The sequence below is a fragment of the Passer domesticus genome, chromosome 4, assembly GCF_036417665.1.
Source record: "Passer domesticus isolate bPasDom1 chromosome 4, bPasDom1.hap1, whole genome shotgun sequence".
Classification (NCBI taxonomy): Eukaryota; Metazoa; Chordata; class Aves; order Passeriformes; family Passeridae; genus Passer; species Passer domesticus.
In genome coordinates, this window is record NC_087477.1 from 29943172 (window position 1) to 29969608 (window position 26437).

Sequence of the window (26437 nt, forward strand, 5' to 3'; positions counted from 1 at the left end):
CTGGGGACTAAATTAATCTCGGATGTAATGCCAACAAAGATAGTCTACCAGCTTTGCTGAGATACGTGGTAAGGATGTGACCCAAAGTCCTTGGAAATCTTCCTGGAGCTTTTGTGTTTGACCCCAGACCCAAAGTGATGTGAAGTGGCTGGTTTTAGGTTTGTCACTTCAAGAGGGCGGATGCTCAGCATTGGGAGTGCACGTGATGCAGTAAGCAGTACATTAGGCTTATTTGGTGTTTTCTCTCAAACTTGCATGCACATGTATGTGCACATCTACAACAAACAAAAAATGTAATGCATTAGATAAAGTATTTTTTCTGGGGTAAAGTCTTTGCAGCAGATGTTTCACTGTAATGCAAATATTTCAGCATCTGTTTCATATTCTGATGAACAGACATTACCTTTCTGTCCAGAGCCAGGAGCTGGATCTGCTGCAAAGACATTTCCACCATTCAGATATTTGATAAAAGTATGCAGGATGTTGTTTTAGCAGAGAATTTAAGACACCGGTAGGAGCTGAGCTAAATGGAGGTAAGGCAAATTGTGTGATAACATTGAAAGGGGAGAAAAATCCTCATTTTCTGCTTTCCAGGCATAAAAGGTCTTTACACCATGTTGTGTAGAAGCTGCACCACAAACTAATTAAGCTTTTTGGTCACTGGAAAAGAGCACCACCTATTTTTTTGCCTGTGAAGAGATAAGCTACCAAAGTATACTACAGAATTTTATTAAGAGCTGCAGAGATCATGCTTCCAAATTCTAAACCACAGAAAAATATTAGATTTAAATGTTATGGATTTTTCTGTTTCTTCTTGACTACTAATTTTAACCAGCTTGTTGCAAGTGCATAGCAAATGTGTTAAGATAATTTTTAGACTATTCAGGAAAATCAGTTTAATAATCAGTTTAAAAAAATTGCTTTATACTTATCAAGTTCCACTTAAGACCAAATGAGCAAGGCATTCTGTTTATGGTATAGGAGAGCTTTGGCATAAGAACAAATGAGTTAATTGACCATGAATAAATGTAACTGTGAAAGTAGGAGCTTTGTGCTATCAGAGGAGCCCAATTATGGTGCAGTCTCCCAACAGGAAACCTGATGGTGTGAGAAACCTTCTATACTAAGGAAGGTATCTTTGTTGGGATTAAAAGCACCAACAGTGGCAGTTCTGCTGCCTTTTTTCTCTTTGAACCTTGCTGTAATTGAAATGCCTGTTAAGGTCATGTGGATATAGCAATAAATTCCAGTTTGATGTGATCATATCCTCCCGTTGCTCATTTGCACCTGACCATGACTGGTGAGTGAGTCAGGATTCTCTGTGCCGCGTGTTGCCATTGTAGCACTCCTCCTGAGGGCTCTGCTGGAGAACGGGCTGTGCCACAGCTTCTTTCCACCCATGGGTTTAGAAACAGTATCAGGAATAAATACTGAAGTATTCCCAGGACAGTTAGCCCATGGGGCACACTTTAGGCTTGGAAAATATTGAAGTCCCATGGGACTGTCATCAGCTTGCAGAGCAGAGGTGTGGGTTTGATGCCTCTGTGCTCAGCGTGCAGAAAATTATTGTGAACAGCAATTTCATCTTGAATGGGAGATTGGTTTCTGCAGTCAGCCTTAGCTGGCAGTGGAGGTGTTTCTCTCTGGAGTAGGCCTGCCTGGTGACTAGACCCTAACCAGCTGAAGAAAGCATGATCAAAGTGGCTTATTTTTTTATCCTTTTCCTCTGCACAATCACTTCTATCAACTGGTACAGCTGGTCTCATTAAAAAATGTTCACTGAAAAGTGGTTGAGTCAGCTCTGGTTAGTAAGGAAGCAGAGGACTTAGCTTGAGAAAAGCCTTCAGTCTGGGTAAATTCTACTGCAGTAATTTTGCAGTCATGAGACCAGTGCAGTTTTGTGTGATCCTGTATGTGCATCCAGATTAACCTCTGGGAAGTTATCCATGGGGGAGCTCTTTGTGCGTGGCAGCCCAGGGCAGAAGGTGCACTGTAGGAGGGACTGAAGCAGCTTCCGCAGGGCTCACTCCTTCCTGAATGCAGTGATTTGAAATGTAGCGTCTTACCTAAATCTCTACGGGCACCTGCTGCTGCTGCTCTGGATGAAGTGGTATAACTCAGCTATCTCTGTGTCTTCATGGCTGCCTGCCAGAGGTTATGTGGTGGGAAATATTTTAGGGAGCATATCCTTTGCAGATACCAAACACCTTCCTTGAGTGTCCCAGCCCTACTCTTCAGTTCTGGTGCTGCAGATGGGTTTTTCCTGCATGTTTCCTTAACCGTCGCCTTCCTCCTACCCTTCCTTCTCCACCTGCCCTAATTCCTCCTTTTTCCAAGCCCAGAGCTGATGATTATGGAAAAGCACCATTCCCAGCCTACATTTATTATACTATCAGTATTTCCTCCCTGTCCCTATATCTGATGATATAAAAGTTGTCCTGCTCCATTGCAGGCTGCCCTAATGGGTGGGGGAAGGAGATGCTGTCGTCCCCCTGTAAAGTGATGTGTGTGGAGGATGGGACTAAGCATATGTCAGAGGTCTGTGGTGCTTTAGGTTTGCTGGAGCCTTTTCTCACTCCATCCCTCCGCCTTGCAGGCCATGGTGGAGACGGTGAACAACCTCCTGCAGCCTCAGGCTCTGAACGCCTGGAGGGACCTGAACGCGAGCGAGCAGCAGCGCGCGGCCACCAAGCTGCTGGACACGGTGGAGGACAGTGCCTTCGTGCTGGCTGACAACCTGCTGAAGACAGACATCGTCCGGGAGAACACTGACAACATCCGTAAGGGGCAAATCCCATCAGTACCGAGAGCAGCCCGTGGAAGAGTAAAGGCTGTGAAGCCCAGCTTTGGTCTTGGTCCTTAGATTAATTGGAGAGAGATTTGTTAGATAGGTCTTGGGCCTTTGTCTGAAGGACTTCAAAGTCTTTCCAAAAGAGCCTAGAGGAATAAGGCAGCTCTCTACCCTTGAAATCCCATGGAAAATGAGCGCCTGACCTGCTTTTATTACTCCCGGCTTTGAGGGTATAATCTGTGCTAGAGCAACGAGAGCAGAGCTTCACAGGGGGATTGTTCATCGTAAGGCAATTGTATTTCATTTCATACAAATTTGTGTCTTTATTCAGCTGATTGTTGATTTTAATTAAAAAACAAGCATGATGGAAAGCACCAGCACTCCCACTGTGCATATGTAAAATGAGAACAACTCTTCTTTCTATTTCCATGAATACAGATCCTGAGCACTGATAACATTTACAGAAAGTACCAATCGCCAGTGGCAAAGAACTAGTATTCTCAGATTTTCATTTTAACCGTTGTCCTTAATATCCTGAGGTTCTTGTTTACAAGAACTGGTTGTCTTTTGTCTTCCACAGAGAGTAGAATTTATTTGTGCACTTTTTTTTTTAATTAAATTTAAAACTTCTTGAGGGCAAAGATTTAAAAAGAAATAGGAGCCCAAACACATTCTAGCATGCAGCATTGTAAGTTAATTCCCCTCCTCTCAGCTGGTCTGGAACACCATTTTGTAGCTTTGAAATACCATCCTGAAGATTATTTCAGCGGAGATTTTTTTCTTAGTGTCTGTCTCTCTTGCACACAGAGCTGGAAGTTGCGAGACTAAGCACAGATGGGAATCTGGAAGATCTGAAGTTTCCCCAGAACATGGGCCATGGAAGCGCCATTCAGCTGTCAGCAAATACCTTGAAGCAGAATGGTCGAAATGGTAGGTCTGGCACCTCAGGCCACACCAGCCTCACGAGGCAGCCATGCCTTAGGCATTGTTTTGTGTTTAACCATTACAAGTAAAGTATTAATTGCTATGTTAATATTTAATTAACAGTGGTATCATTTGCTCATGCCCTTGACTGTGAGCTATGTTGGCTGACTGGGAATGTATTATATTGCTAAGTGATTCACAGCCTTCAAAAGTATTTTGTGATGGTAAAAATGCATCAGATCCTTAAATTATGGGGCTTCTGGGGCACAGTGCTGAATCCAGAGAAGTGCTTTTAACTGCTGATTTCTGCAGTAGGAGGCTTCAGATGGGATAAGAGGCTCATTTGAGTAAACTACTTCACAGCAGGGTACCATACAAATATCTGAAAAAGTACAGGGAAGAAACAATGGTAGAAATATTAATAATGAGCCAACATGGCAGAAAAGGTTGATTAATTGTTATGAGTCTAAATCTTTAGTGCCTTTCTGTATCTTATGAACCTCCTGATACAGCATAAATTTTAGATGATGTTATATGTGAACAGTCTTCATCCTGCCAAGCCATTTATTTCCAGATCAGGAGTTTGAACAGACACGTTTCTTGAACTCTACAGCCTCAATGTAGACCAGCTTTAAACTCATAGGCTTCTATTGGTGGACCCAACATGGTCCTGTTTCTGAGTTTCTATAAAAATTAATCTGTGTGCAGGGGACAACATTCATATACAGACTTTGGTCACTGCAGGCAAAACACAGAATCATAGAGGCTTTGGGCCTTTAAGGTCATCTGCTTCCACCCCCCTTGCCAGGAGCAGAGACACTTTCCAATAGATTAAATTGTTCAAGCCCCATCCAACCTGGCCTTGAACACTACCAGGGATGGGGCATTGTCAGCCTCTCTGGGCAACCTGTGCCAGTGCTTCACCCTCCTCTCTGTAAAGAAAAAAAAAAAATAAATTGAATGATAGGGCAGCATTACAGCCAGACCAGATCTGTTAAAATTTCTAGAAATTTTAGACAAAGTTTGGTCTGGTGGTTCAGAAGGAAAGTCTTGCCATTTTCTTGTTTGCACATAGGATTTGAGGAGAAGTATCTCTTTTAGAGACAGTTTAAAACTCAAGATGTGTAGCAAAACTCTGACAGGGCAAGACTTTTACTCTGCTCTCTGTTGGCAGCAATGAAAGGAAAGTTTTGTATTTCGAAACACAGTATCACTGGAGTTCCGTTCAAAGCAGAACACCATCAATTTTCACCAGCTTGACACATGCTCAGAGTCACCAAAGAGCTACAAATGGAATTATCACAAAAGGATTTAGGCTGAGAGGAACCTTTGGAGTCATCAGTGCCTCTCAACTGCTGTGGCGATTCATATAGAATAAAAACATACCTCTCCACAACTAATACATATGAAAGCAAACTAATCGCATTCCATTATTATTTATAGGCTGTGAAATAATGTGCAAAACAGAAGGCAAACTGGATGGTTTCAGTAAAAAACACTTGGCTGGTAGACTCAGATTTCTGCAGGCTCTCTAATGGTGTTTTTCTGATTATCTGTTGGCAAATTAAGAGAATAAATGTATTTTTAAATGAAATTTTATAATTTTGGTTTACCTGTCACGTGAGCTTGGAGTTCTGTTGGAAAGGTTTTGATTCCTTCTCCAAGATTTGCCCCTATCCTGAGATAGTCTTAATTTATTACCAGACTAAATTATAGTTTTATACTGCATCTGTGCAACATGTCAGCTTGAAACATGTTTCCCAGGTATATCCAGGAGAATAAAGTGATGTCAGGTGGGAAATGGACCACCTGGCCTCTTTTTTTCTGAAGCCAGTTACACCTACTGATGCCAAAAATAAGCCCACCTTTCCTGTCTGTCTTCTGCTTGTCTGTTTGCTTATAAAAGTTTCTTTTGGAAGAAGGAGCTCTGCCCTTCTTATCCAAGGACTGCTTGTTGCACCTCTTGGTGCTCACCAGAATTGGCAAGAGGTGGGTTTTCATGTGCCACATCCTGGTCCTTTCACATTTTCTCAGAGCAGTTTTGAATTTGGTTAAGAGAAAAGATTTGCAATGTAAAAAAAATCAAAAAGCCACCCCAGTGACTCAACCTGGCTATCTAACCTGTTACCTCTCTTCTAGGTGAGATCAGGGTGGCTTTTGTGCTATACAACAACCTGGGCACCTATCTCTCCACGGAGAATGCCAGCATGAAGTTGGGAACAGAAGCGATGTCAACCAATCACTCCGTCATTGTCAACTCCCCTGTCATCACGGCAGCAATAAATAAAGAGTTCAGCAATAAGGTTTACCTGGCTGATCCTGTGGTGTTTACTGTCAAGCACATCAAGGTGTGTGAGTTCAAAAAGCACTTCTCTTTTTTTTTTTTCGGTTTCTGAAATGAAATGATGCAAAAGTTGGCTGCTGTGAGGCCCCCAGCAGTCCTTGATTAGATTTTGAATTATACTTTTGTTCCTTTGCACTTTGTGTTATTTATGGAGAAGGTGTCTTTTACACTGCATTAATAGAAGTAAAGAGTCTCCTTTGAGCTGATGCCCATTGCTCGGTTGCTGACACGCATCATTCTGTAATTAAAAACTACCAATAAATTAGAATAGACCATAATGTTATTTTATCATGGTGGCAGGGGATGTTGGAGGGAAGTGGAATTACAGTGAAAAAGGACAGCTAGTCCTCCTGCTAGCCAAGCTCGGTCGTTGCAAAAGTTGATTGCTTAAAGCAATTAATTTCTCTGCTCTGCAATGCAAATGAAGCAGTCTGGTTTTGAAGAGCTGGATTTAGTCAATGTCTGAAATTAATCAAGAACAAAGAACTAAGTTTGCATTAGCAAAGAGTGCTGCAACAATCTAACTTTCTCTAGTATTGGCAAGTAATACTTGATGTATAAACCACTGCTAATTGTTTATCTAAAATTAAAGGGTAAGAGTTACAAAGAGCCTCAATAGTGCATTTAGAAATCTCTGAGAGCCTATCATTGTTACTGCATTTATTCATTTCTTCCTTGCAGCAGTCAGAAGAAAATTTTAACCCAAACTGTTCATTCTGGAGCTACACGAAGCGTACGATGACAGGGTATTGGTCCACCCAGGGCTGTCGTCTCCTGACAACTAACAAGACACACACCACGTGCTCCTGCAACCACCTCACCAACTTTGCAGTCCTGATGGCACATGTGGAAGTTAAGGTAGGCATTGCAGATTCCCAAGCTGCCAATGCACTGGGCAGGAAAAGTGGGCAATGTGTGGCACCATTTTGTTACTACTGTTGGAGCTGAGCTGAGAAGTTGCTGTGTGACAGTAACTCTGAAAGTAGAAACCATCTCGTGTCAGTCTTCCTTCTGCTCTGCGGTGAAACAGGAAACAGTCACACCAATGTAAAGCCTGTCTTGGGCTCTTAGCACGGGCACCTCTGAGCTGGGGATAGTGAGTGAGCTGGTTTAGCTGTTGCTATGTCCTTTGCTAATTAGTACAGAACATCCCCTGGCTGGGTCCTTTCTCATCGGGTCCTCCCTGTGTCACCAGGGAGTAGCAAGGTGGGGGGACAGAAGTGTGCAGTCCCTCTCGTGGGGTGCAAGGTTGGGTGTCCTGCTGGCAGCAGCTGCAGACACACTGCCACACGTGTTTGTGTGAGGTTTGTGTGTGGAGCCAACAGTGTTTTCCTCCTTCCAGCTAAGGGGAAAATACATTGTCTGCATCTCACTCTGTGACAGAGAGATGCAGAGTGTGACACATGAGAGGGAAGCTTCTGATACCATCCTGTATAATCTGGGCATCTACTTGAGGCCAGTACATGACCAGCTGATTCTCTTGCCTGCATTTATGTCCATGGTAAAAATCTGGCTTTTCACATGACTAACCCCACAGGAGCTAAATAAGTTAATCCTGAAGGTAGATGTTCCATGGTAGCAGTGGTTTTGGGAGTGAAGCACACATTTGGGATTTTACACAAGAACAGGAGAATGGTTGAGATGTTTCTCCATTTCCTGAGCTGCCTTGGCCATCTTTGGTTGAGAACAATCTAAACTGCTGGAGAAAGAAGAGAAGGCCCTGCTGCCCAATAGATTTTGGCCTAGTCATTTTCTTCATTATGGTGTCTCCATTTCATGTGCCTGGCACAGCAGCAAAATCCTCAGCTCTGAGCTAGATATGGAACTGGCATCTTCCATGCAGGCAGAACTTTTCAGATTCACTTCCATGACTACCATAACCACAAAAGCTATTATGGTATTTTCTCAAGTAGTCTTCCAGTGTCACTGCTTGGTGTGTTTCTGTTCCACTTAATAATCTGAAGAGGAATCTGAAGAGCTGCAATAAAATATATATTAAATAAGCATCATGTATGACAAAAGTTCTGCAAAACAAGAAATGGGAGCCTGGGGGCACATTTCACACAGCAGCTGGGTCCAGCTGAGAGGGGCAGGATATATCTGTTGCTCCTGCAAGTTGTGGTAACCACTTCATTCTGCTGGAGTCAGTCCTAGTCCAGGAAACATGCCATTAAATGTTTGTGCCATTGTCCTGGGAGATGCCTGAAGAAAAGGCCTATTCAGAGCACACATTTACAGGTTAATGGCATTCTGCAGTCCAGGTCTGCTTTTGCCAGTTTCCTACAACTGCTTGAATTTTCATAAGAATTGTGTGTTTGGCTCATTGTCACCCACCTGGAATTAGCAGATATGCCTGAGTCACTGAAGTCAGAGGTTGCAGCTGGGAAGTGCCGACAGTGATCTGCTCCACTGGTGTGAATGGGGGCAATGCCTACTGCGTGGTGCAGATACAGCCCAGTGCTCAACAAGCCTCTTCTCAGGCTGCAAATGGGTCAGCCTTGTCTGCACTTTCCATCCAAACCTCGTGAGACAAGTAGAGCTGCTGTTATCTCAGCTTGCAGGAGAAGTATGTAAGACCCTTCGTTGCCCATGTTCATCCAGCAGGTTGGAAAGAGCTGCAGCTGGAAGCTTCCAGAGTGCAAAGCCAGTGTGCTATTAGCTAGTTGCTGTTTCTGGGTGTTAACAACTGCCCTCAAGACTTTCAGGTCACGTTTTATCATTTGGCTGCAGCCAAAGTACCATTGCTGTAAGAGCCAAATTGGCTCCACTTTGTTGACTCCGATACAACCGGACAGGTTCCTGGCATGTCCACTTCAGTGATCATCCTGGCCTGAGGGCAAAGGCAGGGCAGGGTTTCCTCCCACAGAACACAGGCACATATTTCAGATATAAATATGCAGACATTTGCAACTTGTCCTGCCAGCTGCTTGTCACCTTGCTCTTCCTGGTGGCACTGTCTCACTCCATGGTGGAGGTGACCATGTGGCTCTTGGCATAGAAGGTGGCTTATGTGACATTTCTTATGCCATTGTAATGAGCTGATTTTAAAGTCTTGGCAGCACAGTACCTGCTGGTTTGGAGAAGTGGAGGTTTAAAAACAAATGGGGGTTGTTGTCATTCATTGACTCATGCTCACTGCTCATAGATATGCTTTTCAGCCACTTTTTTATCTTGTGGCTGGTTCAAAAAGGCATTCCTCAGTCATTCCATGACCTGTTAGTGTTTTTGGAGGTGAAATGATCCTTGGGGAAATGATGTAGTGTATTTCTGCAAGACCTCTTAGACCAGTGTTCTGGCAATGACCAAGATCTCTAAAAAAAGCTGTTATACCCACAATAATTAATAATATTCTGGGAGTTTTGCAACAGAAACAATTTTCTCCCATGACTGAGATTTGTATTTTCCTGACTTCAGCTGTTTGAATTTTTGGATCCATAGGGAACATCCTTTGCCTTAAAGAGTATCCACAGCACCCTGCCTAATGAGACTGAAAAGTGGGCATCATGGGGAGCAGACATCATAGTCCTGCTAATCAAAAACCAGGACCACTTTGACAAGTGTCACATCTGCTCATGAATGATCTCCCTGCCTGGTAACATGGCACAAGAGCGTGTCCTCCAGAGGGGGTCTCGGTGGCTGCTCTGTGAGTTCTGGGCCGTTGTTTAATTATTAGCAGAGTGTGTGTGGCAGGGTGGAGCTGGCAGGTAGTGTTGCTGAGGAGAGGTGATTGATGGCCATCTGGCTCTCCAGTGTGGAAAAGCAATATGTCTTTGTACAGAGGGACAGAAAATGCCACCAGCTGACCATGGCAGCAGGGATTTATTGGTGTGCTTGAAGAGTAGAAGTTGCTGGAATCAATTCTGGCTTGACTAGGACAGTACCTGATTAAGAGGAGAATTTAATTTGAAGATGCTTTCTGCCTGTTAAAATAAGTTGGGCTCAGAGTTTCTTATTCACCCACTGGGGTAAAATAACAGTGCCCAAGACCAAGAGCTGGCTGTGTACACAAGCAGGATGCATAACTGCGGGGAACAGCAGTGGACCCTCAGCTGTAGGTCCCCCTCCAGCCACTGAAAAAAAAAAAAAGTGGTGGCTCCCTTGCTGTGGAACAAATCCCATCGTTAAATAAGCCATCCTACCTATGTAATTGCTGTAGAATTATTCAAAATTTACAAGTTGTTTTTCATAAGCTTGTGCTTTGCATCATACTAATTATAGCAGATGCATCTTAAATGTATCATGGGAAAATTATGCAGCCAGAAAACAAGTTCAGAGATGGTGGGAAAATGCAATTAAAAAAAACACCCAAACCAGAATAAGCAAAGGTACCCCCAGGGTAGATAAATGTTGCTTATCAGTATGTAGTGAGTGCCAGATCTTACTCTTCTTTTTTAAATACAAATAGAAAGGAGTAAAAAAAGAAAGGTGTTTTACTGTTACAATTAATAGGAGAGTTTTCAGGTGTTTTTCTTTACCACAAACAGATTACACTGTGCTAATTATTTGGGGAGTGGAAGCATAAGGCAAGCTAAGGAGAGAAAGGAATAAAAATATATGAAGTCTAAGTGGAATATAGCAGTCCATTGCCTAAAGCAGTAGAGGAGCAGTCTGGAGTTATTGCAGGCTGAGCCTGTGTTCCAAACTTCACATAGCTCACACTGGCAAGTGCTAAGCCTTGATCTGTCTTGTTGCACCCTTCCTTTCTGGCCGAGAGCAGGGTGAATGTGAGGACCAAAGCAAAGGTAGTGGCTGTGCTGTGGTGGAACCATGTTCCAGCTGTCTCTCAGCACTGGGCTGAGTAGAACCATTGCTGTGACAGCAGAAGCTGATGATGCTGTGACCAGGCTTTTTCCAGAAACTCACATTTCTGGCAGTTTGGCTGGGTGGATGTCTACACCATGTTTGGCACAACTTCTGTAGCTCATTTCTTGGGTTGGAGATGCCATGTGAGTAATCAGAGCTGCCTAAATCCAGCCATGGAGAGCAGCATGATGGATGCAATTATTATTCCTAAGCTTCACCTCCTCTCCATGGCTGAATCTGACCTTAGCTGCCTCTCAGTTGCAGTGGGGTTTGTTACTACAGTGAAAATAGTGGGCTCTTGCCACGTGTTGCATCTGCAGTAGTGTCTGTGGCACATGGTGAGGTGAGGTCTGTAGCCATTTCTCTATGCACACCTGTCCCCATACAGCTTTGTCCTGGCCACGGGGGTTTCTAGGACTTAGAATGGCTGCTGCTTCTGGCAGTTGCTGGGAGGCTGTTGCACTTTTGGGGAGAAGTTTGTGGGAGAGAGTTCTGCTAGGAGGGCTTCATCTTGCTGAGGAAGGTAGAAAAGGAGGAAGCTCATTTGTGTTGCCCATGCAGAACATGCAAAGGCAGCTTCATGGACTGAGGCAAAGAGAGAAAAGAGACTAACCCACCTTGTAGGAATACTCAGGGATCTAAGCCTTGTTGTGAATGGCCAAAGTCAGAAGACACTAATGTTGCACAGGGGCTTCAGGTGGGAATTTTTGCTCTCTTTATTCCTGGGTTAGGACCTGATGGTGCCAATGATCACATTACCTTTGCAGAGCCCACAGGAAATGTGTACCAGGTCAATGGGTGCTGTACTCACTGTGGAGCACAGCTGCCTACCTTCCTGGGTGCATCCTTGGAGAAGATGGAGAGAATGGGTGCTAAAGCAAAGGGATCCCCCAGCTCATATTCCTCTTGGCCACAGAAGGGGAAAATCTCCCTTAAAGCCTCTCATGCTTTTATAGCCACAGCAGGTGATGCCTTTAGCCAGCTTGGATGCACTTCAGGAATCCTTGGGGTTTCCTCCCAGTCCGTGTACCCCATCTGGTGCTTTTGACACATCTACAAAACCATCTGCCTCTTCAGTAACCCTTTGCACATAGCCAACAAAGCATTACAGCCAGGTCATAGCAGTAAATCCTCTCACCACCAAAGATGGGGGGGAAAAGGGCAGAGAGGCCCTGCATGGTTCCAAAGACCTGCAAATCCAAGAAGCAGCATCAGCAATGCACAGAAGTTCAAACCTGTCCCACTTGGGTTTCTGCCCAGCCCAGCACTCTGCCAGCTCCCACCAGGCACAGGGCGGTCATATTTGAGCTAGTTTGATGACATTGTGTTTTTATTTACTGCTTGCTTATTCTTCCACCCCCAAAGATATTACTTCTTCCATTCCTGGTAGGACAGATTAGGCAAAGGAATGTCCTTTGCTGCTGGCAGCTTGGTTTGGCTGCTGTTTTCTTCTGCTGATGTTTTTAATAAGGGAGGAAATGGCTGTTCATCTCAGGGAGAGCCATTCTGTCATAAGCTGACATTCCCTGGGATTTGTTTTTATTAGCTCAGCTGTGGTGTACAGGCACTGCCAGAGCTGCTCATTGATTTTCCCAGCCTGGATAATATTGGGGCTGCCTGCTCACCCTGCTGTGGTTGCTACTAGTGTTCCTGTAACTCCTCCTGCACAAATCCCTGTCAGCACTCTCCTCCTACTGCTCTTGGCCCCGCTGGAAAAAAAACAGGTCTTTATCCCAAAGCCAGAGACATCTCTTTTCACTGGGCTTTGCATTTACAAAATCATAAATATAAAACATACTTACTATAGAAACCGTGTCACTGAAGTGTATTGTTTTTTGTAAGGAACAACTTAGTAAGTTGTTCCTGTGCTAAAAATAATTTGTGTGTCAGCTTATTCTGCGAAGCGAGCGTAGCTCAGTCATAACAAACCTCAGTGTCTTGCATGCTATGCCATGTAGCACCAGTCTGTAGAGCCATGGTGCATTAGGGCAAGGAGTTGTTTGGTTGATGCTGTCAGAAATTGTCTCTTGAATGGATACGTGGTATTTCTCATCAGCTCTTCTGGTTGCCCAGGTATTTGGGAAGATCATTGAAAAGCAAGAGGTGACTGTTGTCAATACACTGGTGGTCTCAGATGTATGTTGCACGCTTTAGAGACCCTAGGGCTTTCATTGTGCTGGCAAGATATTCCTAGGGATCTTCTTGGAATGGCAGATCCCAGAGGGTCGTGATCAGTGGCACAGAGTCCAGCTGGACCTGAGCAGGGAGGTTGGACTGGATGACCCCACTGGTGGTCCCTTCCCACCTTCACCATGCTGTGACTCAGTGGTTAGCAAGCACATCTGAGCTGTTTTATCCTCAGTCAGGAAGTTTTGAACAATGCTGGACAGGTAAAGAGGAAATTTGCTCTTCTTGCATTTTTCTGTGGTTAAGAGACCAGGCTTGAAGGCTGAGACCTACATACAAAATCTCGGCGTGCCTTATATCATGTTTAACCCTGGAACTCCATATACCAGCTGTGTAAGCCAGGATATGCTGCTCCTTGTTTGTCACACAGCGATCAGGTGATGGCAAGGAAAACCTCATGGCATTGGGAGAGGTTTACCTGTTGTTCCTTTTCCCATATTATTCTGATTTCTGTAACAGTGCAGTAATTTACAGGTTTCAGTCTCCAGCAAAGGCAAGTTGCCTTTTGTTGTACTTGCTGGTGTACGAGCTCTGGATGTGCCTGCTCTGACGGAGCAGTTGGCACTGCCATGGGAAGGATGCCAGTGCTTATCAAGTCTTCCCTGATCCATTTGCTCTGCAGTAGCACCTGAAACTGGGCATCCCAAACAGGCTGGAGTGTACCCAGCCTTTAAAATTCAGCTCACTTCTTCTCTTGGACTTTAGTAGAAAAGCTACAAATTCATATTTTTTTCCCCTGAGGTGTTTTTAAATTGCTCTTGTTCCCAGTTCATTGTTATTGTTCCTTTCTGTTTGTTCTTCCTTGAGTTTGTTGAGTTTGGGGAGGGAGTTTGTAATTATGGAGAAGTTGTTTTTATGGTTGTTTCCCAGCACTCCAGGGATGAGTGTTACGTACATAAAATCAGTATTATCTTTACTATTAACATTAAAAGGAAAAGCAGTAAGAGTGATAATAGTAGTAATAATGATACAGCAATGAAGCGTATTTACTGCTCAGCATGGTGAGCTTCTTGGGCAAGCAGCCCTTCCCTGAAGAAGGCAAAGAACCTAGATTGTAGGATCCCTCTCCAAGACCAAAACCACCTGTAATACCTGCATCATGTCTTAAATTTAGCAAAGTTGTGCTACTGTGAGAGGAGGTGGAGGAGCTGGGACCCATGAGAGAAGAAGCCTTTGGAGAATTTTCCTGCACCATGCTAAATTTGTCTTGAGATGGATGAATTTGGCCACATCTGGTTGGGGTGTGTGCATCTGGCCAAAGTCTGCCTGGTTTCTTTTTTCCTGCATCCACCTGCATTAGCTGTTGCCCAGCCCAAGAGCTCTTGGTCCATTCAGCCTGGCAGGCCAAACAAATCAGATGAGGGCTTGTTCAGGGAGATGCTCTCCTGCCATTCCCCTGCAGCCTCTGAGAAAAGAATGAATGATTTGCAAGGTGCAAGGTTTGCATTAACATTTTTCCGCAGAGTTAAGAGGGATGGATGATCTGGAACGACACTGAGATAAAGCAATGCGCAGCTGCCAGGGAAATGATGTGCTTCATCTTGTCAGGTTTCTGGGCGCTGCTGGATGAGCTGGCTGGAATAGGCATTTCTGTCATGAGCCACAGAAAGCACACAATGATTTCTTGTCTCCGCATTGGACTTGTGACCTCTAGTTCCTTAGGTATTGGAAATAGTTGGAAAGAGATGCAAGGGGGTTTGGTCAAAGGAGCCCTCCATCTCTCCACCTCCAAGTCTTCCTGGAGACAAAACTTCCAGTATGGAAGGGATGGAGCAGAGAATCACTCCCCATCTTTCATTATGATGCCTATCACTCATGCTGGTAAAGCCCAAGAGCTGAAAGGTTTGAGGTGTTTCTTGTGGGTGCCGACACAGCAGAGTGTATATCGGGAAAGGCCTGACATTTGATGTGGCTTTATCATTGGCAAGGAGGCAAAGAAAATGGATAAATGAATCACCTTTTCCCTCCATCTCTCATAAGCTTTTATCCCATGGAGAGAAAAATGTTTCCACTTTGCCCTGGCTTTTTGAAGTGTGACACTTTTGTATTTGCCAGCCTACATAATGCCCAAGTCATCGAAATGCCAGAAATGGTGGAGAATGTGATTACCGTTTATAACACAACATGGTGGACCACAGAGCTGGGCTTCGAGCTGCTCTGGTCTTTGTGAAATGCCCCCAGAGATTTTCAGCCAGTCTTTTCCCCAGCTCATTGACTCTAAAGACTTATACCCAAGCAGTCATCTCATGGCTTACCCTGTGTTTCTTGTGTTTTATTTACATTTTATTAAGTAATGATGTCTATAATTTCACCACATCTGGTGGAAGCTTGGGGAATTGTGGATGAGTTTTACAGCCTGAATAGGGAAGGCAGTGGGATTCTCTCACCAGGAGGGTCTCATCATGTGCCTCCTCTTTCCATGAGGGACATGCAGTGTAAGCTCAGGAGCAATGCAGAAGTGTTTTGTCAGCAGAGCCAAGTCTCACCTATCCTGACTCTCAGGCAACTTTGTTGCCTAGTTTTGCACTGGCTTTGTTTGCATGGCTTTGAAGTACATCCACGTTAAAAGTTCATCACAGGGAATCAGTCACTTTGCAGGCTGTCTTAAAATCACTGTTCTGTTACAGTTTAAAAGCAAATTCATGTTAAAATGTCTGTCTTTTTTCTGGGTAATGTTCTCAGGATCAATCTGACTTCCCAGGAGTTCTAAAATATAACTCCAGGGTTTGAAAAAGAAAAATCAAGCTTTCTTTCTCCTTCCCCTGTGGAAAAAGAAAAAAAAAAAAATTAAGCAATCCCTTTCTTTCCAAAGCCTCCAAGCTCATACATCTCTGAACATTTAAAGAGAGTCTTTTTTCACTGTTGGCAAATGGTTGTAATGGACTTGCAGTTGTTGGACATGATGTTGTTAGCATGAAATGCCTTTTTACACTTGAATCACTCTGTTCAATGGTTCTGTATACTGTGTGTCCAGGCACTCCTTCACCATGCTTGTGCAAGATTGAGCCGCACACAAGACTAGCCCTGATATCTCAGTATTTTCATCAACAGCATTATGCTTCTGCAAGGTTTTGGGGTCTGAGTTTGTTCAGGGCACCTGCAGCTTGCAAGATGCTTTGGAGTCTGTTTCAGGCTGCAGCTTTCTTGCTGCAGGGTTGAAGTTTAGTTGCATTTAATCTTTTTGCTACTGGTGGCTTGTGCCACAGACACCCTTACTCTGTGTCTGGGATGCATTAGCAGTCACGCGTCATGCACCTGATGAGATCTTTTTGTTTTACCTTCAGCACAGCGATGCGGTCCATGACCTGCTCCTGGACTTCATCACATGGGTTGGCATCCTGCTTTCACTGGTCTGCCTCCTGATCTGCATCTTCACCTTCTGCTTCTTCCGTGGACTGCAGAGCGACCGCAACACCATTCACAAGAACTTGTGCATCAGCCTCTTCGTGGCAGAGCTCCTCTTCCTCATCGGCATCAACCGGACTGACCAGCCGGTAAGAGACAAAGCATTTTCTGCTTCTGTCACAGGCTCTTGTCCCAGTGCATCTGCTGTGTTTGACCAGTGAGAGACATTCCAGCACTGTCTTCATTCCATGCATGAGTCCTCACAGGGCTGGGCCTCTCAGATAACTGGGACTCACATGTTGATGCCTGCTGTGATTTCAGGGGCTGTATGTGTGTTGTTTGTCAATGTGTGTATATGTGTAATAAGCAGGTTGTAAAAATGAGCTTATGCCATGTACATCTTCATGTGTTTATTTGCACGATTGTGTACATGCCTACTTTTGTATCTTTCAGTATCACTTATATATGCTTATACTATTTTAAAATCATTCACACATTTCCCAAGTGAAAAAATTCTTCCTTTGGAGAGGGAAGATAAGAACACCCTTACTTTTATTAAGCCTCCAAGTAAGAGTACTCCTGACTGCTGCATTAATTAATCATGATACAAACACCTTCCCTTGCTCTTTTCAATCCTCATGCAGATTGCCTGTGCCGTCTTTGCTGCCCTCCTGCACTTCTTCTTCCTGGCAGCTTTCACCTGGATGTTCCTGGAGGGGGTACAGCTGTACATCATGCTTGTGGAGGTTTTTGAGAGCGAGCACTCCCGGAGGAAGTATTTCTATTTGGTGGGCTACGGCATGCCTGCGCTGATTGTGGCCGTGTCGGCAGCAGTGGACTACCGGAGCTACGGCACGGACAAAGTGTGAGTGACCTTGGCATTTCTTGGACCTGCTCAGGAGAGATGGGAATGGGGGCAACAAATGGACATGAGGAGCCCAGAGGAATTGTTCAGGCAGAGCTCAGCCAGGAGGCATGCCTTGCCTTATCTCTGTGTTTCTTGCAGGACAAATTCCCCACTATGAAATGATTTGCAAAGGTATTTTCTAGGGAAGTCATTTGAGGAAATTTTTTTTCACATCATTGCATAACATCAGCAGAGGTGACTGTCCCTAGTCTCACTTTGGTACTATATCAGTAAGATCCTCCTTATCTAATCAAAGAGTATTTCTTATTTGGATGAAGATACTGCTTTCTTCCTCTTTTTTTAAAACTGTTCTGTCAAATTAACAGAGCCTGCAGGCAAAATAGGTGGTGACTGTGGAGTGCATTAGGCTCTTTGCAAATCAGAACAGTTATATCATTTATCATTATGAATATTCTTAAGTGTTTTCAACATTGCTGAAGCTGGTATGAAAGCACAAGTTAGATTATCATGCAACACCATCAAATGGAAAACAGGGGGAAAATTGAGCCTTTGATTCTCTTTGCTGTCTTTGCTGCAATAGGATTAACAATGTGATTTTATTGACCTTTTTTCTTCTTCCCTTGTCCTAGTCTGCCTTTCCAATCTCACTTTAACTGAGTTAAGGGCTCAATATGAAGGCATATATAGTAAAGACCCATTGGTGGTTCTGAAGCTCTTCTTTGGCATAGATCAGGTCAGGCCATGGCAGCATTTGATTTTCTGTTAGGTTCAACTGCAGATTTTTTGCCTGAAACCTTATTACATATATGAACCTTTATTTTTTGAAAAAGCAGATCGGTAGAGCAGTGGAACTGCTCATGATCCATTACCATGCCAGCAGGCAGGCTTGGATCCCAGATGGGTATTTGTGTTGTGTTCCTCCCATGAGTAGGAGAGCAGCGACCTGAATTTGTGTAAATGTCACACTTATGGAAAGGAAAGGAAATGGCCCACACAGATAAGGGTAGGAGGGTGTAAGTTTTAAGGATCTCTACCAATTTATCCAAAGTAGTTTGACTGACTTTTACAGGCCTAGAGGGTAAAGAATAGGTAACACAACAGCTGATTGCCATTTTTGAGGAAGATTTTCCATCGGTTGCCACCTGCTTCCTGCCCCAACAAGCTCTTCTATTCACTCCCCCTCTTGAGCATTATATAAGCACCTATTAAATCAGGTATGGAAACAGTTTGCCTTGTCCCTTTAGACAAATTTATTCTTAACTGTGGTGTTCCTGTGGACGACAGAGCTTTTCACAGTGGCCTACATTGGGCACATTGACCTTCAAATATTCCAGCAGTCTGGAAAGGACAGCACATCTGCCATTTCTGGAGCACTGTCCTAACCTGCCCAGTTTACAGTATAGTATTTCGTGGCTCCTTTCCACACTGTTCACCCTGTTTGGCTTTTGCAAATAGACCTTGGTTGCCAAAATGTTTCCATGGCATGGAAGGTACAGGCAGAAAGTTTGGCTGAAATTCACTGAAGGCGAACACTTCGCTATCTTGGCATTGAAGAGGCAGCAGTCCTGTGTGTGTGCCAATAAAATATGTCTCCCTCACCACAGCACGAAGTGGTATTTTAAATGATGAAACATGTATATATAATATTTTGCAAATAAATATTTACAGAGATTTGCAAATCTAAAATATTTATTTATAATTTTTAATTCCAGAATGTACAATTTTATCACGTTCTCACAGAGGAAAATAAAAACCATACAATATGTTTTGTATAACTATCATGCTCCATCTGGTTGATGGATGATGATGTATTTTTCAGTATAATGTTATTAGAAGGGTAGAACTGATTAGAATTTGTAGTGAACTATATGCCAGGCATACATAATTTGATTGCAAGAAGTTGCTTGGTTTTGCCAGGTTTTGTAAAACATCCTCTGGAATATATTGCTTGCCTCCCTCCATTATTTACTGCATTTGTTTAAGCAGGACTTATGGAACTGTTAGTGATATTTGTTTTTTGCCTGGCATTTGGTGCCACCATTCATACATCTCAGAATGATTTGCTTAAACACGCAGTGTAGGGTTTTCTTGATTTCATTTTCCTTTCTAAATCCAACCCTCCTATAACACATGCCCAGATTACATAGCCAGGAACAGGCATTTGTTCCTCCCTCTGTTGCTTTACTCATCACTTGGTGCTTGTGATTTTCCTGAAGCGTCCCATGTCCTATTATTCATATTGGCATTTTGGAGTAGCTGTTCCTTAAAGATACTCTTATATACTTAATTAATTCAAGGATAGGGATTGATCCTTTTTCTACTTTTTTTTTTCTTGGTTTTAGAACAGTTCAAACCCCTTATATTAGGAGATTAATTTGCTTTTGTGACTAAGCAGCAGCATAGTGATTCCCTTAAAAGATCATCCCATTCAGGCTAGCACAACTGTTTGGTCCTTTGCCCCCAGATAAATCAGAAATGTTGCATCTCACCTCATTGTGATTCTAACCTCTCAAGTGAAGGTGAAAAGCAGGAAACCCCACTGCAGACAGTGTAGTTCCCTACATTGCCAGAGATTCTGGCAGCGCTCTCATGAACTTCCAAGTCACCATTTCTTACAGGCCATATCTTCAGCTGCTGGGTCTTAAATGGCCACAGCTCAAGTGTGGCTGCAAAAAAGAAGATACTGGAATTGTACTTAAAAAAAAATTAAAAGGTTTTGCCTTATCCCATGTGTTAACCAAGTCCATCCATCTGCTCGATGGATATGGTGTCAAGGGTCATGGTGGGCAATGCTGCAAAATGCAGAGAAAATAGTATAGAAAATAGTATTTGCATTTGTAGTTAGTGTTTGAAAATAACTTGCATCTAAAATTCAGTAAAAGTTCAATTATGGGTTTAGCAGCCTTTGAGAAGACGCATGCTAGAAGCAGGCCATCCCAAATCAGCAACAAGAAGCTGTTTCATATTTCCGTACTTCCCTAGGTTTCATATCAAAGCCTCTCACAAATTGCAGAGGAAAGCAGCTAGGCTTTGAGTGGTTCAATATATTTTAGAAACTTGTAGGTATATTCATTCACTGGTGATCAAATTCATCATGGCAGGGATCTCTCTTTTGTTTCTCCCCCCTTCCTCCCCCCTTTTTGGAATGCTATAAAGCAGGATATACATGGTAAGCAATCCAGCTGTCAGAAAGCAAAATGAAAGCCCTGTGTATGTACACAGCCTCCGAGTCCATCAGCCAGGCGCCGACATTTCATGCATGTAAATGCTGCTCAGAAAATAGCATCTAACAATGTGGTCTGTCTTGGGTGGCTCCACTGAACTTGTTTTATTTGCAGTGCTGCTGCCAGTATTTGGAGGAGGAAGCGTGAGCTATGTGGATGCTGAACTCCATTAAGCAGAACCTATATTGCACCCTTGAAAGGCATGTCTGGTGCATACGTATCCCGTTACTGCACCCTGACAAGGAGGCTGTACGGCCACATGAAACAAACCACTGAGCTCCCATGAACAACATGATATGTTTAGGGCTCTTCAAATTTTATGGTCCAATGGCAGCTAATGATTGTTTATTGGTTATATTTAGTGCACACCAGGGATAGTTTAGTATTTGATTTCTCTTCATGCAGAAAATAGAGTAAACTCTTTGTAGTCTTTATTACTTGGGCAAAGCTTTAGGTGAATATTGTGAGTTGCCACTGTGGAAAAGGAGGAAATTAAAAAGTAAAGGAGAGTGGTGCCACAGAGCTTGTCACAAGAACTGAATGCACTGGGGTGGCTCCTGGAAGAAGCAATGGGGTTTTGAGCAGTATTCCCTACATACACACATTCCCTGAGAATCTTTTGCCTTGCACTGAGCCCTGTAGGAGCTTGTTTGCTTAATGGCAGCACAGCCTAAACTCATAACGTGGCAAGTCCGTGCTCACAGCGCAGCTGCATGTGGAGGGTCACAAGTAACTCAGCAGCCCAAGATTAGCAACTCTGGGAAGTGAGTTGTCTGATTGCTTCCTTGTTTGGAGGAGCTCATTTATGCAGCTCATTGTGCATGTGGGTTTTTGTCTTCTAAGGCAAGAAAAGCTCAGTGGGTTCTTGTCTGATTAGCAATTTACAGCTCCACAACGCAATTGGCGGGATGCCTGTGTTTTGATGTTTTGGTCTTAATTTGCATTTTTAATGAGGTATGACTTAAACAGGTCCAGAGTTTCATCTCTTCCTGATGACCCCCAAAAACCCCATCTTTTTTTTTAAGTCCCGCAAGACTGAGTATGATACACGGTTTCATAGAAAGGCAAATTTTCTATTCAAACAAATAAAAAAATGACATTGCATTCTTTGAAGTGTGCAGAGAGGCCTAAAAAAAGCCTTCTCTGTTTTTCACAAGCTGTGCTCCAGCCTGGGTGAAGCCATCTCTTCTAGGGTTCCTTTTGCTCCATGCCTGGGTCCCACTTACCCTGATGGCAGGACCTGGTTCCTCTGCTGTTTCTCATCCACAGCATCCTCAGTTGTTTTCTACAAATGAAGAGACAGATATTTTAGGGAAGTGGGGTGGAAAATTTCATTATTTTTGCTGTCTGGAAAAGATACCAGTGGCTTTGCTCTTCTTTGCTGAGCCGGGCACAGCTTTTTGCTCATTCTGTATGTCAGCTTTCCCTGGTTTTGCCCATGTCCCAATCTATATGCATTCAAAACCAGCAGCACCAGATGTGACTGAAGGGTGATCATCGTGCTTCAAGAAGTAAAGAGAGGGTTTATGTTTTTCCTCTTCCCTGGACTTTCCAAGATCCAGGTCACTCTTTATGCTGAAGGAAAACCAAGTTGATGGTGACTAAAATGCAGTGTTCCCAACTTCTGGGCAGCAGGGCGTGGAGGTTGTTTTGAATGTTAAACTGTCAAAAAAAAGTTCAAAATATTTTCATTAAAAAAAAATAAAACCCCCACAACCCTCTGAGTCCTCTCCCACACACCAGCACTCATTATCAGTAGAAAAAAATGATGGGGCTGTATATTCTGTGATTTATATGCAGCAGCTGAGGCATAAGCACCAGTTACTCATTTTTCCTGAGGGGGATGGGGTAGGTATAAAATCTGAAACACCGTGTAAATATGTGAGCTGCTGCTATGCAGACATCCTTGTTTAGGAATGGGGGGGCACTTTTTACAGGGACTTCATTATCCTTGAAAACTCTATTCCTTTGTCAAATCTAGTTGCAATTGGGTGACATTTCAGATGTTGTTATGGGTGATACACAGATGTCATGATCGCATAAACCTTTTCCTATAGGGAATCAGACTCAAGTAGTTTCGAGTCACTTATGCTGTTCCATTACCAGCTGCATCTAAATCACCTTGAACTTCAGCAGCCACGGAAGAAACAAGATTTCCCAGCAATTGCTTTGAAAGCCTCTGTTTGCCTCTTGCATTAAGGTTTTGCTGCTATCACGTGAAGATTCTGGATGAGCAACTGCAGAGGCAGTTCAGGAATGACAGTTACGGAAGTGACAGTATTTTAATTTGTGACAAATAGCCTTATGAGTGTTTGTAAATATATCTATGCATCTCCAACGCTGATGACACCTGAAATTTATATGGTCAGGAAGGGAAGTGAGAAGTTTTCTCTGCATATTTGAATTTATTAATATTTTGGCTTCTCCCAGTCACAGAGGATCAGGGTATGCTTTATTCTCTCGTCAGGCATCTCCTGCTGATCATCTCCCATGGGGCTGCTGGCACAGACCTTTCTGCCTGTTGCAAAGTCCATTGGAAGGGAAAAAGCATTAGGCACATACACTAGAGCTGTCATTTGTGAGAGCTGCTATCACCACCACCGTGATAAATTCATATATACAGTTCCTGTCACTTGCCTAATCATGAAATTCTGTCGGATGTTTAGTATAAGAGTGGTTTTATGCCTTTTCAGTCCTTTGTGTATAAACGGAACTGTGATTTGCAGCATTGCAAAGACGACAAGATATTATTATTTTAAACATCATGTGAAACTTTCTTGGAATTTACATTTGTCTGTCTTGTAACAAGTCACTTCCATTTTATCTTCCTGTCGCCTGGAATGAACTAGGAATGGAAATGTAATTTCCCAGGGGCTTTAAAAAATGTGGGGAGTATTAAATGCGGTTGAAATTAAGCGATTAATAATTTAGTTTTAGGCCATGAATCAACTTCTTGTGATAGCATAGACCATATGCAACCCTGGAAACATTAGTGGAAACAAAATACTCAGGAGGTTCAGGGAAATAAAACACTTTAAAGGGGAAGTTGCTGAACCTAATTAAACCTCAGCCTTCTGTTATCCAATTCATGCTTCCTATTTGCACCAAAGTTTCTCTGATGTACTTGCTAGAGAAATGTCATCTCACTTGACAGCTGACAGACAGCTTGCATTGCATCAGAGCTGGAGAGCAAAGAGGAGCACAAAGCAAAGAAGAAGCTCTGTCGATGTTCATCAGAACCCTTCCTTAAAAAAACCCATGGTTTTAGGAGTTTTTCCAACAGATGCAGAAAGCCTTAGCAAATAGGCCTTGTGCCATTTTCTCCCTGCTTCCTCTAGAGGTAATTATCTTACTCCATCAATAGCGCTGTCAGAAATTGGGCACATAATTCAGCATTTAAATGAACAAGCAATGTAATATTTCCTGTCTCCCACCGGCGTGTTTTGCAGCTCACATTCTTCTCTGTCACTCGCTCACTCTTGATGTATGTCCTGGGTGCAGTCCTTGAATGCCTTCTTTCCCCTGTGTTTCATTACAGATGTTGGCTCCGACTTGACACCTACTTCATTTGGAGCTTTATAGGACCGGCGACCTTGATAATTATGGTAAGAACTCCTAATTAACTACTCCATCTCTCAGGTCAAGAAATAAAACTTTTGCTGTCCCTTTTCTCTTTATCTTTAATTTACACAGATTAATTTGAGGCAGGCATGTTCTTCTTTGACCCTACCTGGCATAGCAATTAGACCCTCATTATGAGAGGCTCTTGGCATTGCAAAATACTTGATCAAAACGGACCAGAGAGCTTCAGAATGGGCACTTGCAGAATTTGGTTTCTACCACTGGACATTTAGAAGTGCCAGACTCTTTTGATGCCACTCACTGCTCACACCCTTTTTGAATTCCAGAGTGAAGTTTGCATTAATAATGCAAAAACCAAAAAAAAAGGGAAAATCTGGAAGCGGGGGAGGCGGGATGAAGAAAAGTCCAAAACTGGAAAAGAAGTTTGATGAGGGTTTTTCCTAACCAGCAGAAGTTGAAACTTGTGTGACTTCATGTTTAGCACATTGCCAGCATATCAGCTAACACAGCAACAAGGTAGAGAACCCAACTTTAGAGACAGCTGGAGTTTTCTTATACTTTAATCGCTACAATATGGCTTAAATAAACCATCCTTTGTTTTGACTAGGCTACAGTTTGGCTAGCACAGAAAACCAGGCACTCTCACTTCAATGCAGACATTGTCTCTGCTTCTTCTGCTTCTCCTGCAACCTGGGAGCCATTTCAGCAGCCTTCCACATCAGGAAGGGGGCCATGCCACCAGCTACAACTCCTGGGGTTTTTTTTCCCTTAAGCAATTCATTCATAAAAAGATATCTTCCCTTTTTGATTATGTCTCAAGTCCTGGACTGGGCGTTTTGGGAAACTCCTTTCCAGGAACTGGCTGCCTTGTGAACACTGAGGCATGGAAACACCATCCCATCTTTTACAGAACAAATCAAACCCTTTTTTATTTTTGTTTTTCAACTTTGCATTGTGCTAAGCATCAGTTGTGATTTCCCTGCCCACCTGCCCCGTTACCATGTGTTTAAAAGGTGTATTCACAGAAAAAAAGATGCTTTTATGCTTCATTACAATGGGGCTGGCTAAGTAAGATGCTGGGAGTGACTTTTTCACAACTGTACATGTCTCAGACACAGAGAAGCCCTTACAGCAAGTATTTTTAATTTTCCATAATGCTCTTTGAAGCACTTGAGGTTAGAACCAGCCTTGTATCAGCACTGCCACAGCTGTGGTAAGGCTATGACATCACCAGTCCTGTAATCTACTGGCCAGGTCACCTTATAAAATGCTTAGAAATTTTCTGTGATTTTGTCACTATAAACCTGTACCATGAGCTAATTTCCTACAGTCACTTATCTGTTACAGAGAAGGAGGTGACTTTCTCTCCATCATGTTGTGCTATGTCACATAATCCTTTTTTCTTTCCTTCTCCCTCCATTACAGCTTAATGTCATCTTCCTTGGGATTGCTCTCTATAAAATGTTTCATCATACTGCCATACTGAAACCTGAATCTGGATGTCTTGACAATATCAAGTAAGTGGTTTTTCTTTGCCTGTTTCTGTCTTTTGCTGTTTATTCCCTCTTTCCTCTGAGGTGTGAAACAGGGGAACCAGCTCTGCCAGCAGCAGTGCTGACCAGGGGTAATACCTTGGGCTATGGCACTGCAGAGTGGTTTCCATAAGATATCAAGTGGCTGATAATGAAGCACTATACCAGGATTTGGCTGCAATTGTTGGCATTTTCTGTTCAATTCTGCATGAAGGAGGAAAAGCTATGTTTTCTGTCCTTGAAGCAGGTAACCTTCTAGTCTACGTAAAGGAAATTTTGCCCCATAATTACCAGATAATTATTGCAGTCTCTACAGGGAAGGTGTTGAAACTGTCGATTATTACTCCTTCTGTGTTCTCTGAGGGCGTCTGCCTTGCTTGCTTTCTGTTTGTTTTGGCCCCTGACAGATTCCATGACCTAAATTCTCCCCCGGAGTCTGATATTGCTTTCAGCAAAGTTATGGAGGATTTTCCTGGGGGTGCCCACATCAGCAGGTGGATGTGCTTGGCAGCCAAAGCATGTTTTGCCCTTGCACTGGGTTAACAACTGAGCCTGGGCATCTTACTGTCTAGCAACTGCTTCATTATATTGATAGAGTATTTGTCTCTGTCAGTGCCTGTTTATTCAACTACCACTGGCTTTAATTACTCTCTTCAAAAACACCAGCCAGATTTCAGGTGCAGCACATGATAAAATTGGGAGCCTGCTAATTAATAAAACAATCTAATGAGCTTCAGGAGGAGGAAATTGTTGGGAGTCAGCGCTTTACTGCTCACCCAGGAAAGGAGAGCGTGGTGCAACGCGGCTTGAAGTGGGTTCTGCTCTCTCATTCCTGGT

The 26437-nt window shown here is 43.3% G+C and overlaps 1 protein-coding gene across 26 annotated transcripts in view; it reads left to right on the forward strand.

The window, feature by feature from the left end:
• ADGRL3 (adhesion G protein-coupled receptor L3) overlaps positions 1-26437 on the forward strand; it is a 489498-nt gene that overhangs the window by 408653 nt on the left and 54408 nt on the right. For 25 of the 26 annotated variants that reach the window (XR_010360855.1, XR_010360854.1, XM_064416867.1 and 22 more), the window contains 8 exons: positions 2597-2780; positions 3599-3721; positions 5855-6063; positions 6741-6917; positions 16334-16543; positions 17039-17259; positions 24025-24091; positions 25494-25585. Coding sequence is in view for 24 of the 26 variants with exons in the window: in XM_064416867.1 (XP_064272937.1) it covers positions 2597-2780; positions 3599-3721; positions 5855-6063; positions 6741-6917; positions 16334-16543; positions 17039-17259; positions 24025-24091; positions 25494-25585 (1283 nt within the window). In the remaining 2 variants the exon portion in view is untranslated. The remainder of the gene's footprint in view (positions 1-2596; positions 2781-3598; positions 3722-5854; positions 6064-6740; positions 6918-16333; positions 16544-17038; positions 17260-24024; positions 24092-25493; positions 25586-26437) is intronic. The other variant, XM_064416852.1, reaches the window with a different exon arrangement.